The 18,272-nt window shown below is 31.4% G+C and overlaps 3 protein-coding genes and 1 pseudogene across 4 annotated transcripts; 3 read left to right on the top strand and 1 right to left on the bottom strand.

Moving 5' to 3' along the window:
- Positions 1-258: 258 nt before the first annotated feature.
- On the top strand, positions 259-3,155 carry LOC100804538 (protein RER1A). Of its 2 annotated transcripts, NM_001415134.1 has the most exons (4): positions 259-791; positions 2,356-2,536; positions 2,678-2,740; positions 2,819-3,155. In NM_001415134.1, the coding sequence occupies exons 1-3, from the start codon at positions 430-432 to the stop codon at positions 2,729-2,731; spliced, it is 597 nt and encodes a 198-aa protein (NP_001402063.1). In that variant the 5' UTR covers positions 259-429; the 3' UTR covers positions 2,732-2,740; positions 2,819-3,155. The 2 variants fall into 2 exon arrangements, with proteins under 2 accessions (NP_001402063.1, XP_040871281.1); XM_041015347.1 differs by lacking the exon at positions 2,678-2,740 and having other exon boundaries at positions 301-791; positions 2,819-3,097.
- A 1,573-nt stretch (positions 3,156-4,728) lies between these two features.
- Positions 4,729-7,471, bottom strand: LOC100804015 (cysteine proteinase RD21a-like). Its single transcript, NM_001255655.3, has 4 exons — positions 6,959-7,471; positions 5,821-6,056; positions 5,547-5,687; positions 4,729-5,266 (listed from the first exon to the last, which is right to left on the bottom strand). The coding sequence occupies exons 1-4, from the start codon at positions 7,404-7,406 to the stop codon at positions 4,991-4,993; spliced, it is 1,101 nt and encodes a 366-aa protein (NP_001242584.2). The 5' UTR covers positions 7,407-7,471; the 3' UTR covers positions 4,729-4,990.
- A 5,689-nt stretch (positions 7,472-13,160) lies between these two features.
- LOC106798836 (uncharacterized) lies at positions 13,161-14,213 on the top strand (annotated as a pseudogene).
- A 239-nt stretch (positions 14,214-14,452) lies between these two features.
- LOC106798835 (uncharacterized) lies at positions 14,453-15,416 on the top strand. Its single transcript, XM_014776011.1, has 2 exons — positions 14,453-14,747; positions 14,911-15,416. Exons 1-2 carry the CDS (start codon positions 14,453-14,455, stop codon positions 15,414-15,416), a joined length of 801 nt encoding a protein of 266 aa, XP_014631497.1.
- The last annotated feature ends 2,856 nt before the right edge of the window (positions 15,417-18,272 follow it).

Raw genomic sequence — 18,272 nt, 5'->3', positions numbered from 1 at the left:
ATCTCAAAATAATTACCGTGTTAGATAATTTTACACAGATAAATAAAAGCAATAAATAGATTAAAAAATAATAATTTTATAAAATTAATCTTATATTATTTACAAATAAAAAATAGCTAATATTATATTAAAAATTAAAATAATAATTATTTTAAAATAAATTTTTTGTATACAACAATTATAATGAAAGTAGTACGACAAAATTTTGGTTACTTAATTTTATAAAGTTGAAAATCTTTTGTGTTTGGTCCAAGAGAAGATCAATTTAAAGTAAAACAAATAAAAATAAAAAGATGGTGTATTGGTCATTTGGTTTGGACTGAGACCAACAGGACAGGGTATAGTTAAATTGCAAGAAGCAGCCCCTACGGGAATAAAACCGACAAATCGTTAAACCTCGGAGCCAGATATTCAGAGCGGGTCCCACCGATGATGGATACTGGCGGAGGAGGCGGAGCATCGTCACCGACAGCCACCATGTCGCGGTGGAAGTTTGCGGCGTGGCGGCAGTTCCAGCACCTGCTGGATAAATCGACGCCGCACGTGGGACGCCGGTGGCTGGGGTTCGCGGCGGTTGCGCTTTTGTACGCGCTGCGCGTGTACTTGGTGCAAGGCTTCTACGTCGTTTCGTACGGCCTCGGCATATACATCCTCAACCTTCTGATAGGGTTCCTCTCCCCTCAGGTGGACCCCGAGACCGTGATTCTCGACGCCGACGTCCCCACCCTCCCCTCCACCGCTTCCGACGAATTTCGTCCCTTCGTTCGCCGCCTCCCCGAGTTCAAGTTCTGGTTCGTGCCTTCTTCTCCCTATTTTCAGATTCTAATTTATAATTACTTCATCGGTCCCCGAACAACGGTGATTCCGATGAATCACAATCATCTCGGAACCCTAATTCGGCGGCACAATGAAGCTTCGTGTTGTGTTTTGTTTGTGGTTTTATAGCTTTATTTTGTGAGGTTACTGTTGTAGTGTAGTGTTATTTACATGGTTATGTGTTCTGCAAGTTTTTTTTTTGTAAGAAAAGAAAAAAAAAACAGTTGGTAATTTCAATTGCAGCCAAGATGTTGAAGTTTGTGGGTTATCTGCGCTGCCATTGTGGCCGGATTTGGCTACAATTTTTTGTGTGGTGTTAAGGATTGTGATGAAATGGCACGTCTGTCTGCAACCGCAGCAATTTAAAACCTTGGTGTTTTGTATGATAATTGCTGGTGCCTACTTGGCACTGACAGTGCAGAGTAGGAAAGGGAGACTGGTGCTAGGTTGGTTGAAGGGCTGGTGACCACTTCCGACACTCAAGTCAGTGTAACAAAGAGTAACAACTAGTTATGAGGGAGCCGCACCAGTCTCTCACCCCTACTCTATACCAGTGCTATCCATTGCGAAAAATGATGGATTGCCAATAATCTGCTATATCATATTTGATTCGAATCTTCTATATTATGTAATGGATAGCGTTGTGGGCAAATAGCGAAGTTTCATAGCCATTGCAAATTGAAATATAGACATAATATGAACTCAAAAGTTCATTTGGCAAGACTTGCCAAAAATGATAAGAGGGCACATGCCGCAATGACGACATTGACTGCAATAGTGGCAGAAGTCGCAATTTGCTAATTTGAGGAACTCTGTGATGGAATAGCACTATATCATCACTAAAGTGGCTATTTAACAACATTGCATTGCTCCAGACTCAGCCAGTGCCACGTGGAAGTTAGATAAGATTATGTGGAAGTTGTTGACAAATGTGGCCACAGTTGCAGTTTTGTCGTGTTCTTATATATTACAGGAAATTGTTGACAAATGTGGCTGATGCAGCCACAATTGTAGTCATGGACACCAAAACCTTGACATTGCAGTCATGGTTGTGGACTGTTCTCTAAAACCTTGTTATATGTGGAATTGAAAGAATAGACTGGATTTGATCTGTCAGTTCTTCCCACAAAAAATCTAGATTTTCATTCCTAAAAATAATGAAATTGTTTAGAAAGGCTCCCGTTACAAATCAGCACTGCATTGTATGTGTGACAACTATGGGTTTCTTATGTTCATTGTCAGTGTTCCTCCCATATTGCTTGCTCTGCTAGTTTGAACTTAAGAGGGTTTGGCAATGTTATGAACTTAAGAGGGTTTGACAATGTTGTATACTTGTATTCACTTCTTTGCATTAAGCTAATGACATTTTTCAGTATAAGAAGGTGCCATTTTGATGTTCTTTTCTATGGGTATTGTGCATTTGTGCTTCTAAGTTAGTAGAAATTCTTGATTCACTTCCAATTCATGCTTTTGCCTTCAGGATTTTGACTGCAGATGTTGCGCTTCTACTAAAGCTGCTTAACTTTCCTTTGCGAACAGGTACTCAATCACGAAGGCATTTTGCATTGCTTTTGTGATGACTTTCTTTAGTGCGTTTGATGTTCCTGTGTTCTGGCCAATACTCCTCTTCTACTGGGTGGTCCTATTCTCACTTACAATGAGGAGACAGATATCTCACATGATTAAATACAAATATTTACCGTTTTCATCTGGAAAACAGGTAAACTAACATCTTCATTGGGCATAATTATTGTCATAGACTCATGGTTTTGTATGGCTTGGTCCATTTTTTGGTGTTCTTAACATAATTACATCTTTGTTGCTAATGGTAAAGATTTGGTTTTATTTATTTTACTTTTAGCGCTATGATGTAAAGAGAGCACCACCAGAAATCACAAGCCTTTCAGAGGACTGAAATTTTCAGGTTAATTGAACTTTATTTGCTTCATTTAGGTCACAAACCAACATGTGGCTTGATATTATTTGCCGTATATTTTGACAGATGGAGCAATCTGAGGATTTGATGGAAGTTGAAGAAAGTTGCTTTTGAGGTCTTGTATGGACAACGGGATGTCTGATTTCCATTTGAGAAATTGTTTAGACTTTGGGCGTCTTGGATGTTCTTACGCCCTAGTAAAAGATTCAGTTTAGGGAGATATAATTGGAGTTTCTAAGGGCTCTTTCTTTTACTCCTTTACTTTCTATTTCTTTCTATATAGGTGGGCTAATGGCTCTTGTTCTTGAATTAGTACTAGTAGTCAAATAACGAGAATTTTAGATAGCTAGCTTGTGTAGAATGAAATCTTTTTCATTTCTTACAATGAAGTTATACCGATCTATTTTTTTTATTGTATATATAAACATTTTAATTTTTAATCAATGATTTTTTGGAACTATATTTTCTAGAAATAAGCTCATGCAAGAGTCATTTTGGATAATTTTTTCAACAAATGATTATAGGAGAACAAATTAAAACAAAAATGAATTAAATTTTCCATATAAGTTAAAATGAACTTATATATTTCAATTTTTTACTAGTTCCCTCATTGAATTTTTTTCACAAGTACCTAAATTTTTTCAAGGTTTTCCTAAGTTAGAAGTTGAACACCTATGTTTTCACGGTGGGTTGCCCATCAAGCATTTCATTTATGGACGTAAAATACAAAGTGCCAAAGAGTATCTGCATGTTTGGATTAACATACTTTTGAGGATAATTGGTTATGTTTAGATTTTAGGTGATGGTTCAAAAGTATGTTTGAAAGTAGAATCATTTTGGAGTCATGTTTGATTTTTCTTCAAAAGTATGTTTAAAAATAAAATTTTGCTTGTAAACTCAAATTTAGGAGAAACAAGACTTGAGATACTTTTACAAACTTTAATTTAAACATGTTATGAAACTGAGTTGACTCTCCAAAATTACGTTTAACACTTAAAAGTACTTTCTTAATGGCCAACCAAACATGCCCAAACTTTCCTGATGTAAACTGGAGAGTTATTAAAGTTGCCCAAGAAGATTACAAGACAAAATGTAATTCCTGTAATTGACATGATTCTTGAATCTGGTTCCAGTCTATAAGCTTAATTGTTGGTAACTGTATGTATGCAATGTGCTGCTGGTTGAGTCATACTGTAATGACACTGCCATTTTTGCATTGTACTTGGGATCACTTCACTTTTTTTTATCCCCTTGATCAATCACTATAGAAGTCAACACGAACTTTGTACAGATTTTTCTCATTCATGATTACATTTAAACAGTTACATATACGCTTAACGGAAAAAACACTGATCTTTGTCATTAGCATATGGCGAAAAGGTAATTCTGAATCATATTCTTTCAAACTTACTGTCACAGATTTTAATGTTCATTTACCAGTCTAGCACTATGACATCTTCCATGCTGATAGGGAAAGAGAACGTCTGCAGGAAATTTTTAATTGGTAGCACCTGCAATATAAACTCTTTTATTTTAATCAGCAAATATTAATTTATTAGTTGTTAGTGAGAGCAATTCAAAGTTTCAAACTCATGACCTCTTCTATCTCTCTTCACCGTTAAGTCAACCTTCTAACTCTACAATATAAACTCTTGATTTACTAGAGTTTATATAGTGCATCAAGAGTCATTATTGCAGTTGCTACAACTGCAATATAAACTAGATAGACCCCTGCTAATTCTCAACAAAAACAGAATATAGACTGCTGCTAACCAGTTGTAGATCGGTGTTCAATTGAATTTTTACATGGCACAATGATAAGCAATTCGAGAGTAGCATCGTAATATTTTCAAACTTTCAAGTGCTCAGAGTATCAAGCTTGAACAATAAGGTGCTGATTCAGAGAATTTCTAACATTGTACCGAGTTTTTCACATTGAAGAACAGAAGCACAGGGTCTTGGCAAACATTCAATATCCATATCAGAAATATAACTAGCGAATTGATATCATTAAGGATTTCAGATAAAACATTCAAATGGAATAACAATGAGTGAAAACCGGTACAAATTGATTGATAATCAGGTTCACTTTTAACCTGAAGAAACCTATGTACAAGAATAGCCCAGCACACATTCAATAGAAGCATCTAAGATATAACAGAAACATCACTTTCTTGCAACTTCAGCACTTGTTCCTCTTTCCAAATTCAAAGGTCATAAATAACGATGAAGGTTATATCAAGCACTGCTAACATACACCTCAGTGCTTTCATAAACTGAATTAGGAACTGCAGAGTTTAGACCATTCTTCACAGGGTAGGAGGCCTCCATTGTAATTCCACACTTGCCCGTGGAGGTTCTCACGTTGCGCTGCATCTTGAAATAGCCATCCTCACCCCATCCAGTGCCCCATGAATTCCTCACCAGCCAGTAATCCACACCATTTTCAGAGCCATATCCAACAACCACTACACCATGGTCTAAACTTGTCCCACATTTACCAGTAAACACACCCTGAAAAAAAAAGAACCAGAAATTTGTTAGCACATATATGACATCTATACATTGATGAATGTTGTTGTCTCAAGCTTGTTGATATTTTTTTATCCATAAAAATCGAATACAAGTACCAAGAATAACTTGTGCACACTGTTCAACCAATTGAGCTAGACTCCCTTTATAGCTTATAAAATTTGTAGTTTGCACTTTGCATAGTGCTTACCACTTAAGAACATAGTCTCAAATCAAAATCAATGTAGTAATCATTGTGGACCTTTTTAAAGAGTAAGCTTACCGATTGATAAAGTTGCAAAGCCCTGCCAGAGGCTTCAATAGCAACGCTTACAGGTTGATGAGCCACAGCTTTCTTTAAGGCATTCTCATCATATGGTGGAACATCCTCGTACCCATCAATATTCACTACCTTAGCATTTTTCTGCAGAAGTATAAGCCACTCAAATCATTAGCAACAAATAAATTGTCAAGTTTAATAATATCAGGCAAAGTTAATTTATGTGTTTTTTTTTTTTTTTTTCTGTTTTCAAAGATTGCTATAGTGAGTTAGTGACCTTAGTTGGATCACAGATGCCATCAAAGCCCCGGTATGGGTAATCTTTGTCAGTATCAATGCCACCATTTTGAATGATGAATTCGAATGCATAGTCCATAAGGCCACCATTGCATCCTTCATTGTAGGCTCTGTCACAGTCCACAAGTTCTTGTTCAGATAAGGACACAAACTTCCCTGTCACTATCTTGTTTATCGCTTCCACTGTGGCCACCGTTGAGAACGCCCAACAACTTCCTGCATAAAGTAAAATTAAAAAATAAAAAAAGAATAACTTAATAAATTATATTTTCTATTAATTAATCTTCGTACTCTTTTATAAAAAAAGTATCAAATAAAAAATTATATATTTAATGTCTTAAAAATATAAAACGTATTTAATATTTATCTGAATGTTGAAAAATAAATAAAAGGTTTAAAATTATTCATAGATAAATAAATAGGATCTAACAGTCTTTCCAATTGCAAGATCCAAATCTACCCTTCAAAGTCAAACTCCAATCAAATCAAACCTACCATAACATTCCAAGTTTTTAATAAAAAAAATTGTTTAAAAGAAACTTACGTTACATTTATTTTTTTGGTTTAGGAAAGTTAGGTAACATTATTCTAACAGAAGAAAATCTCAAGAACCACATAAAACATAAATAATATAGCACGTCAATCAACATATAAACACATAAAATCTATTCAGGCACATTAAATTGAAATATTTTCCTTCAATTGTAGTTTTTTATTTTAAAGTAAGACATGCCACTTTTATTTATTTTTTATATATGTTTTCAATTTAGAGTTTTAAAATTTAATCACACGCCTTTCTTTGCAATCAAGTTAGTTATTTGTACACCGAAAAGAAGTTAGTTATTTATAGTGTTAAAAATATAATCTCAAACAATGTAAAATATCTACAAAAACCATTAAAAAAAAAGAAGTATCTTTTAGTAGAGTTAGAGAAAGCTATTATAGTTGAATGTAAAACAAATCCTTATCTGTTAAGTAACCTTAGCAAGCAAAAAAGCTGTTACGCTTGAATTTAAAACAAGTCCTTATCTGATTTACTAACCTAAACCTTAGCTAACAAACATTACTTTATCAAAAGAAAAGGCAAAATGATAGGGAAAAAAAAAAAAAAAACTCACCACAACTTCCCTGATCTTTGATGGGAGCAACTGCACCTTTCATCCTCCAGTCCACATGCACCGGCAACCGGTCACGGGCGCTGAACGCGTAGCGGTGACCGGTGCTCTTGGTTTTCATGAGTCTGCGCTTGGCATTACTCTTGGTGCCCAAATACATGGCACGGTATTCCTCATTGGTCATGTCAGCAAACTTGTTCAACCCAAGTTTGTAAGTGTTGTTTAGATTGTTGTTGTGCTCTTGTATGAACCCTAAGTTGTCCTTGAAAACTTGGAATCTCTTGTCCTTCTTTCCCAACTCATTGTACACCTTTTGGTGCTTCACCAACCACTCCTCGTACATGGCCATGACCTCATTGTCGGTGTAGTTGATGATGGTGGAGGTCTTAATAGCATATGACAAAGTGAAAGAAAGAAAGAGTAAGGTGTATATCATGGTCATTGAAGCCATGTTGGTGTCTGGAAGAGGAGAGAACAAAGGGTAAACAAGTTTTGAAGTGAAAGGTTGTTGTTGGTGATGTGAAGAATGGGGAGTAGTGAGGTTATATAGAGGGAGAAAAATTGTTTAATATTTGAAGGGGGTTGATGTATGGTGCCAAAAGGGAAATAACTTGGGCAAGTGGGTGAATCAAAAGTGGGTGAATACATTCGCGATGGAAATTGGAAATGTAACGCAATTACTAAAGATAATAACTGCCACACCACGTGGCCTCTGAGTTGATATGATGATAATTGAAATCTACGATTATGGAATCAGTACCTATTCCTTTCATTATTGCCGTATTAATTAATTCGTGAATATACAACAGACTAACAGGCAGTTATTTAAAAGAATGAAATTCGTATAGTATAGTGTACTAGTACTTTCAAAGAATTAAATTATTTTTTTTGAAAGGAATCAAACACTAGCAAATGCAATAACATGATAATACATGCAATTATATTATTATTATTATTTTTAATTTTTGGAAGAATAGTAAATTAAAATTAATTACTTTTTCTAATTTTTTTTTATCTATCTCTTAGTATTTCTACAACACAAAATAAGAAAATATATTAATAAAATGATTATATTTTAATACCAACTAAAAAATTTAACCTAATTTCTTATTTTTTTTTCTATATATTATTTTTAACATATTTAGTTCTATCTTGAATTTAAATATTTTTTAAAGAAATTATCAATAATTAAAATAGCAATTATATATTAGATTTATGAAAATAAGTTGTGATATATTTTTATTTTTAATTATTGGTAAAAAAATTAAATTCAAATTAGAACTAAATATGTTGAAAATAATATATTGAAAAAGATAAGAAACTAAGTTAAATTTATATTAAAAATACAAAATATATATCATATGTATGTTAGGAGCCCATTTAGATTTTCAAGAGAAATTAATATTTGTGCATTGATAATGTAAAATATAATTATTTTATATTATTATTTAATCATAAATCATCATTTGAATTACTTTAAGAAAATTAAATTATTTTAAAAATCAATAAATTTAATATAAATGATAAATTATGATTAGATGTGTAAAATATTTTACACTGCACATTTATAATCTTTTTTCTCATATCAATATAAATATTCTATAAAAATATTATTAATAATGATTTGTAATTAAATAATAATATAAAATTGATTTATACTTTATGTACATTTTTACGCATTGCAATGTACTAATAGTATGATAGTGGCTACTGATAAATTGTTGACATTGAGAGTAAAAAATTCACTAAGAGTATGTTTGGATGGGAAAATTTAATAGGAGAATTTAATTTTTTAAATAATTTTAATTACTTTTCAGTTAAATAAGATGTTCATATAAAAAATTTGAAGAGAAATTAAAATTTCAGTATTTTGGTAAGGTATTTTAATTAACTTAAATATTAGGATTTCAAATTCTTTCAAAAATTAAAGAATTTGAAATTACACGTTCTTCTTCCTCCTCCAACAGCTTCTCACCCTTCTTTACGCTCAATCTCTCTCTACGCTCATTGAATCTCTCTCTTCTCCCTCATTGAATCTCTCTTTGCACTCAATCCTTTCTTGCAATAGCACTCAAGCTCAACGTGTTTTTCTCTGAAACACAGCTTCTCTGTCTCTGATTAGTCTCTCTCGGTCTTTCATCTAAGTATTATAGGGTTTATCTTTGTTTCAATCCTATTTTTACTATTTGATTTCATTAATTTGCATTTCATGTCTATAATCTAGGGTTTGTAGGTTGCATTTCACCAAACTATGTTGGATTTGGATTTGAGTTTGTCTGATTATAAGATCTGATGTTGCATCTAAGTAACAGATACATTATACAATTTGTTATCACATCTCCTTTCTTTTGTTGAGTATTCTATTGGAAACCGCGACAGAGGATGCAGAGGACAATTTCCTAGCTTGGCTATAAGATATGATGTTGTTCTTTGCATGTTGTCGTAGTGACCTTAAGGCATAGTTCCATTTGCTAACCTCCATTGAGCCAGAGAACAAGAGGCTTTGAAGTTGGATCATTTTCTGATCCAAAAAAAATAGTAAAATTGATAATATAATATTAAATGTAGAGATTTTTTACCGAGTTGTTAATTCCTGCTATAATGGACACTATAGTGGTAGAGCATAGCTGAATGATTCTTTGCTGCTCCTAAATACTTTCGGTGAAGTGTGTCAAAGTTGTGTCTTAGAGAGTTGAGATCACCTCTAGATGCCCCTATAAAGAGAGTAAATAAGATGGAGGGTATCCTTGTCACTAGAGATTGAGAGTGACTAAGAAAAGTTATATGCAAAATCATTCAAAAGAATTTAGCGGTCAATGGTTTGTCAAAATTACTAAAACATGTCATTGTTTGATCAATGTAGCCGATCCAACCTAGTGGGAAAGGCTTGGTTGTTGTTATGCCATGTAGGGTTTAAAAGGATAGTGTGTGACTCTGATATACTATACTACATCAGTACATCCTCAACCCAAACCACATGTTCTCTTTTGATAATTATAACTAAGCAAGATATTTTTCCATGAACTCATAAGTTGTCTGATATACTATACTAAGAAAGAAAAGAGACAAGGTATGTGACAGTATAGTTGGTAGAAGTTATTTTTGTTGTTTCAAGGAAAAACTTACAGTTTATAAGTGAGAATTAAACAACCTTTAATTGTTAAGAGCAAAAGTAGGGAGACATCAGTGAACTAAGCAACAGCCACAATAATGACATCACACAAAAGTTCATATATAGATAACATAGCAAACCAATGCATACATGCCTTAGAGGCATTCTAACTTGAAATTGCCCAACTTGAAATTGGGGAAAGTAGACACAAAACCATAGTATTTCCAATCTAATGCCATGAAAACTTCTCAAGCTAAAAAAAAATTTTGTCACAACAATTCTAATAAAAAAATTCAAAGGAAAGAAACATATTAAGAATACATGTAGGCTGCTTCTACCTACACTGTCTTTGCCTACAAAAAGGGTTATATTAAAATAAATTAATCTTGCAGCAACAATAGAATTAAAATCCCTAATTTTGTTGTACTCTAGACTAAAAAATCACATTCACAAAAAGAGAATTAATTAACTTAACACTCATGTAATAGAATGCTATTTAAAGTAGTTAAATCAGTGTTTGGCAAATAATTGTGTTTGGCAGAATGATGTTCAAAAAGTTTAATCCAAGTATGTAAGGACCTGCTAGCATTTCCTGAAACATTTTTTTACAAAGAGCATAAATTATTTTTGTTGTTAAATGTTCTTTGAATTTATTTATTTTAATGGTCAGAGGTATATATAAGTCTCATAATTTCTCAAATGCTTAAATGGTTTGCTTATTGACTTATTCATGTTAATTAAGTGCAGTAAGTCTGTTACTCAAATGACCAAGCCAGATATCACCCATACAAATACAATATTGATACAAATGAACTAAAGCTGATATGCTTATCAAATTTAACTCATGCAATCAAAATGGGTTAGAAGTATAAAAGTATTGTGTACAAAATGACCATAAAAATATTGCTTATAATTTTGGTAAAAATTCTTTGACAAATTATCCAATTTTATATGAAACATATCACATACCAATACATGGATATGAGCTCTCAATTGTGAAGAGCATAATATCATATAGCAGTAGTGCAGTACCATCAGACATTGGTCCCCACTAATTAGATACCAGTTAGGCATTCAAAATTTATAAACTAATTTGTGATGTAGCTACTACCTACTAGCATTTCTCTAAAATTTATAAAAAAAATTTATAAATTAGTGGTTTGTGACTTCGAAATTAAAAATTTTGATATCTATAGATGTTGTCTAATTCCAGTGGAGAACTGGAACATTGGACCTGATGATCATATGTCTGTTCATGAAAACTAAAGATAAAAAAAAATGCTCCGACATATATAGTAATCAGACTCAAAATATATATAATACATATAATCAACACTCAAAGTATAACGAGGAAATATAATTTTGATATATAATAGTGATAATAACAACAACCCTCAAAGATTGTCATGCATAGCCAAAATAACACAAATGAGAAAATGTAAGGACTGAGTAGTTAACTTCAAAACATTCAAATCAATCTGAATTTGGAAGAATATATATGTCTTAAAACTTTACTTTCTAAATAGCTATTGGCTTTTCTTAAAAAGTATCATTGTAGCAGCAAATGCTCAGCTTTCTAGATAAGCCATGTGAGATATGACAACATGTTTTTTAAGATGTCCTTATATTATTGTTTAGCCATAATGAGCTTATTATTTAGCCATATTGTTTACTGTACTATATTTGTTTAGAAGCCTATACAGGTATATTAGACTTTGTGTAATAAGCCTTTGTGTAAGTTTCGTAATTGTGTAAGTTACATAACCCAAACAAATAGTAGCCCAAACAAATTACCATTTGAAAAGTATAAAAAAAAAAGTGAATAAGCCTTTGTGTAAGTTACGTAATTGTGGAGTTAGACGGGAGCAAATTACAAAGTATAAAGGAGAAACAACTTGTTCACGTACACACCGTTCTCTATTTTTCCTCTTTGTTCCTCATAAAAAAAATTAAACTTTACAACACACATCTTTTGTTGTTACACGATGCTTTTGGCTCCTATCAATTTCTCTTGTGGAGTTGCAGTTGCGGCCCATTCCCTTCTTTATCGATAATTTTTTTTAATTTTTTCTTATCAATATTTTTGCTATATTTTCTTTTGTTTTCAGGTTTTTTTTACTGCATTATTGAAGCCACTACTTTGTTGTTAGCCTATCACCTAGAGCCATCTTAAGAATTACATATTTGAACGGTTGAGAACTTGAGGTGTGTGTGGAAAATGTCATCTTTTATTAGGTTTTTAGACTTCTATAATTAGGAAAAAATATTTAATGAATGTCTTATGTCTTGTTACATGCCCGTAGCTTTGGCTTTTCATAGTCTGGTCATCCTTTATTTTGCCAATGTAATTAATTAGATTATATAGTAGTTTTTTTATTGCATTGAACTCTTAATTTTTCTAGTTTTTTGTGGCTTGTTATATTATTTGGATTTATATTCTTATCATTTTTTAATACTTTGAGTTATATTATATCATTAGTGTCACATTAATTTGGGAGTAATATTTTTAATAGATATAACAATGAAGCATAAAAGAATAGATGCAATTTTTAAGAGGATAAAACAAGGATTCTAATAATCCAATTGTTCAACTAGAGGAATTTGTGACTAGCTAGGAATTTGTTACAACATAGTTTGGTACCCTTTTATGCTTCAGTCTTTACCCTTTTATAGCTTGGTACCTTTTTATGCTTCACTACTTTTATTATATTACTTTTTCTTTAAGTTATATAGTGTGGATAATCAAGAAATGGAAAGTAGTATAGTTGATGTTTCAATTGCTTCAAGAAAACGTAGAAGAGATGAAGAAGAGGAAGAAGAACTTGAACAAGCATTTTTCATTATTGTTAGTGTTGTCACTATGCTTTTGGGTGCACTGACTTGGTATCATGACAAGTACTTTGTTAAGGAACCTATCCGAAATTTGGAATTAGAAAGGCATAGTTTCCTTAATCGTTTATACAGGGGAACAAAACTGATTGCATTGAACAATTAAGGGTTAGTAAAAAGGCATTTTTTAAGCTTTGTAGAATTTTACAAGAGAAAGGGCAATTGGTAAAAACAAGAAATGTTCCTATAGCTGAAGCTGTGGCAATGTTTTTGCATATCCTTGCTCACAACCTAAAGTATAGAGTTGTGCACTTTAGTTATTGTAGATCCATGGAAACAATAAGTAGGCAATTCAAGAATGTCCTGCGAGCTATAATGAAAGTAAGCAAAGAATATTCGAAGTTCCATGACTGTAATCTAGAGGGCTCGGTGGAAAATAAATGGAGATAGTTTAAGGTAAGTTTGTCATTTGTTAATAATTATAAGGTACTTTAAGTGATTACAACTTATTTTTTATTTTGAAATATTTTTAGAATTCGATTGGAGCACTTGATGGGATATATATTCCAGTAACAGTTGCTACAAAAGATACACCTAGATATCGTAATAGAAAAGGTGATATCTCTACAAATGTTTTAGGAGTTTACGGTCCAAATTTAAGGTTTATATATATGTTGCCTGGGTGGGAAGGGTCAGCAGGAGATTCTCGAGTATTGCGAGATGCTTTGTGTCGTCAAAATTGTCTCCATATTCCAAATGGTAATATCATGAAATGATGAAACTTTATTTAACATATAAAAGAAATATGCATATTTCTTATATATAATATTTTTTTAAACCATTGTAGGTAAATATTTTCTTGTGGATGCGGGGTATACAAATGGCCCTGGATTCTTAGCACCTTATCGAGGGACTAGATATCATCTTAATGAGTGGATCGGAAACACCCCTCAAAACTATAAGGAGTTATTTAATCTTCGTCATGCAAGTGCAAGGAATGTTATTGAAAGGTCATTTGGGGTATTGAAGAAAAGATGGAGTATATTAATAACTCCTTTTTTTGATATAAAAACACAAATAAGAATTATTAATGCTTGTTTCATGCTACATAATTTCATAAGAGATGAACAACAAAGTGATCCAATTTTGGAAGCCCAAGACTTGGAACTTTTATCTGTTGTTGACAATGAGTTAATAAATCAACAAATGGAAAGAGTCACAAATAATATTGGAGATGAAGTCACAACTATTCAAGCAACTGAGGAATGGATAAGATTTCGTGATACTTTAGCAATGAATATGTTTGCCACCTATTAGATAAGAAGAAACTTTGATTAGGGAGATGTTTTTAGTGGATTTGGATTTTGTTTCTTATGTGTAATTGACTCTATACACATGTATGTGTGATACTTTGGATTTTTGTATTTCATAATACTTTGGATTTTGTTTTCTTTTTATGTGTAATTAATTTTATACTTTCATAGAATGCTAATTTGACATGTCTCACCTTTATATATATGTAATTATATATGTGAGATTTTTTTTTGTCTAGAGAAATGGAATCAAGCAATGTGAAGAACAAGTCAAGTGGAAAAAGAAAGATGTCTAGTGAGGACACAAGAAGTTACTTCACATGGAACTTGGAAATGGAGCGTGTGCTAACTGATGTGCTTAGAGATCAAAGAAATTTGGGCAATAAAGGTGATGGAAATTGGAAAGCAGTAGCATACAGTACTGCAGCTCAAATTTTGTCCAAGCGTTTTGGAGTTCACCTCATGGCAGATAATGTTAAAAATCGTTTTAAGCTTTGGAGAACATGGTATGGAATTGTGAGTGACATTCTTAGTCAAAGTGGATTTGACTGAGATAGCACAAAGTACATGATTACCATTGAAAATGAAATTGCATGGAATGAATATGTAAAGGTAGTCAATCATCTTTTAATTTTATTCAATTGTAGTTATTATTTGTGTTGTTATTAATACGTTTCTATTTTTTTTCAAATCACATGAAGAGGCCAAACGATTTCGATTCAAAGTCATTCCTAATTGGGATGATATTGTTGACCTATGTGCAAAGGATAGAGCTACTGGACTCGGAGCAGAAAATGCATTAGATGCAGATGATATCATGAGCAAAGAAACAAATGAAGAGGAAGCAATTCATAGTGTGAGTTTTGACTTAGAGGGATCAAGTTCCGCCACAAGAAAAAACATTCGCCCAAGTAAGAGTGGAGAGAAAGAAGGGATGATTTCCTCAATGAAAGAAGTAGCCGAGTCATTGAAAGAATTTGTTGAAGTGACTAAGAAGAAGATGGAGAACAAAAAAAAGATGGAGATAAAAGAAGCTCAAGAAGTGGTACATGAAGTGGTGAGTGAGCTAGATAATATACCTAATTTTAATGGTGCACTTCGACATAGAGCAATCGATTGGTTGACAGAAAATCCCATTAAGTTTACGATTATAAAAGCTCTTTCATTGGATGATAAGGAGGATTACATCTCGTCTTTTATGCCTTGATGCCAACTTATAGGTACATTTGATATCATGACAAGTATATTGATGTTGTATAATTATGTTTTACATTTATATCTCTCATTTTATATGGCAAATTATGTTTTAACAAATATGATTTGTTCAGTAACACTTAACATTATGTTTTCTTCTGCAGAAAAGATGTGAAGGAATTCCTCTACTAAAGCAAATGCAATTAGAAAATTTGGAATTATTTTGAAAGTTGGACTTATTTTGTGACTAGATTTTGCTTCAGTCCAAGTTTTGTTTGCTGTAATTGCATTACTGGCCAATGACTTCTATAGAAAACAAGTTTTATCTATAGACTTTTAAATAACATTCCAATATGAAATTATATTAAATATTTTTTATGTTGTGAGTTTTGTAGTGGGCCGTAAATGGAATAATGATTTAAATAGTTAAATTAATATATTTTTAATTGAAATAGAGTAAAATAGTATATATTTATTGGAATACCACACTCGACAAATAGTACATAGAATTTATTAATGAAAAAAATAATTCTTTTATTAAAAAATTGTTTTATTCAAATATAAAATTTTAAAAAAGAATGCATTTGATTATTTTATCAAAATAAGAAATTTTAAAAATGAAGAAATTTAATTTCTTTATCCAAACACAAAATTTTAAAAATGAAGAAATTCATTTTCTTTATCCAAACACAAAATTTTGGAAATGAAAAAAATTAATCTTTTTATCCAAACATAGAATTTTGAAAATGAAAAAATTTAAATTGAAGAATTTGAAATTCTCAGAATTTAAAATTCTTTAAAATTTTAAATTTCTCCATTCAAATATACCGTAAAAATAATAATAAGTTAAATTTTGAACGAAAACTAATCATCTATCAAACCAGGGGATAATAAATATGGTAACGAAAAAATAGTGTCGCATGTACTAACAGATTTCTTCGATGAGAAGGATTCCGTTTACTTTGTGTGGTTAATCCACCTCGGAGAGCATTTCACTTTTCAGCCTTTTCAGTGGGTTTTTTAGTGCGCGATATTATATTATAAGATTTTTTTTGTTAATTATTATAGTATAAAGCACATATCATTTATTTATTATATAAATAAAAAAAACCACATATCATCTACGGAATAGATTCAGTTCAATTTTTAACTGCAAACAATTATGATCCTACAAAGAGATTATATTTGATATAAGTATTGTTTTTTATGTTTTTACAGCGATATAGGTACGTATTGCTATGGTAGTATAAATACGGTAATGAAAATAAATTTTTAATACTTATTTTATAGTACATTTAAATTATATTAAATATGACTAATTATCTAATACTTAATAAATATCATATCTTACCTACAAGATCCAACATAATGGGTAAATGACTCAATTTCTTACACATGCCGGCAGAAGCTTGATTTCGTGACCAAATATATAAAGAAGACTTTATTGTGACAAGTAAAATCTATTTGGGTGATATGTAAATCTCAAAGGTTAGTCTCATATGACTTTTAACTGTAAGAATATTTTATTTCCCAAAAAATAATAAATATCTTTTTTATAGAAAAAATATCATACCTTCAAAATGGACATTGAAGAAATACTTTTAAATTCTCCTATAAAATCATCTTACAAATCTTTTAGCTTACTAAATTTGAAAAAATTAAATATATTTATATTTTCAAATTGTTAAATATATTTGTTTTCTATTTAATAGTATTTACTTTCTATAAAGTATTAGGAGAATTTGTTAGAGAAAATAAAAAAATATAATATTACTCGTAATGAAATAATGCTTCATGAATATTGGTATGTGTGATAGGCTGATAGCATGGCCTTAGCAATGAAGGGAACGAATCCCTACCTTTTCATTCATGGGCATGGCTCCCCTGACTTTGGAAATAAGAAATCCACCCTTATCTTTATAAGAATTAAATAATAGTAAGGTGTCACAAATTGTATATAGATAGATAGAGATATATTTTTTTTAAACATTATTGATCCATATAGCTCTTCTGCCTCTTCAGAAGCATAGAATTGGCCAAGTTAATTCTCTATATATATGGTTTTATGGATGGATCTGGTTAGACTGTATGTATTTTTTAAGAACATTTGCTGATTTATTTTCTCATTTTACACAATATTCTTTCAAAGATGTAAATCTCTTGATTTTGTAGACCATCAAATCTCAAAGATACTTGATAACTAGCATCATAAATAAGTCTTTAGATGAGATTTTAATTAAGTAATTCTAGACTCTTTAATATAGTGTGTATTTGGATAATAAATGAAAATTAATTTTAGTACATAAAATTATGATGACACCATAAAAAAATTGAAACAACTATTTGTTATTTTACTTCTAACGTAATTTTTTAATCAATTATGTTGGAAATGAATCTAAACCAAACATGCTAGATTTCTCTTATGTATGTGTGTCATTTTTAACAAGTGCAGTTCTCTTTTTTATTTTCTTTAGTTTTAGCTATGAAATGCCATTACTTATTTATCTTTTATATTGGATTTTTTTTTCTTCAGAATATGATAATATTTTTTATCACCTGATTCAAACCAATCTAATTAAGGTCGAGTTGATTCGATTTGAATTTCTTACCAAAACACAAACCCTAAGTCATCCTTATTCTATTTCTTTGAGCTTTAAAATGGACCGATTCCGACTTTATTACACTCCTAATAAATAAGGATAAAATAAAATAAATATTCTTAAACTTACCAACCATCCAGTGGAGATATTCTGCTTTTCTGCAGTTAATGAACCGTAAGAATGTTTATCATTTAAACTGTTTCTCTAATAAAGTAAAATATTTTCATATTTTAAATGCATACCATTTCATTATAATTATATCGCATGCA

The sequence above is a fragment of the Glycine max genome, chromosome 5 (genome assembly GCF_000004515.6).
Source record: "Glycine max cultivar Williams 82 chromosome 5, Glycine_max_v4.0, whole genome shotgun sequence".
Taxonomy (NCBI): domain Eukaryota; kingdom Viridiplantae; phylum Streptophyta; class Magnoliopsida; order Fabales; family Fabaceae; genus Glycine; species Glycine max.
This window is presented reverse-complemented; position numbering and strand designations above follow the sequence as displayed.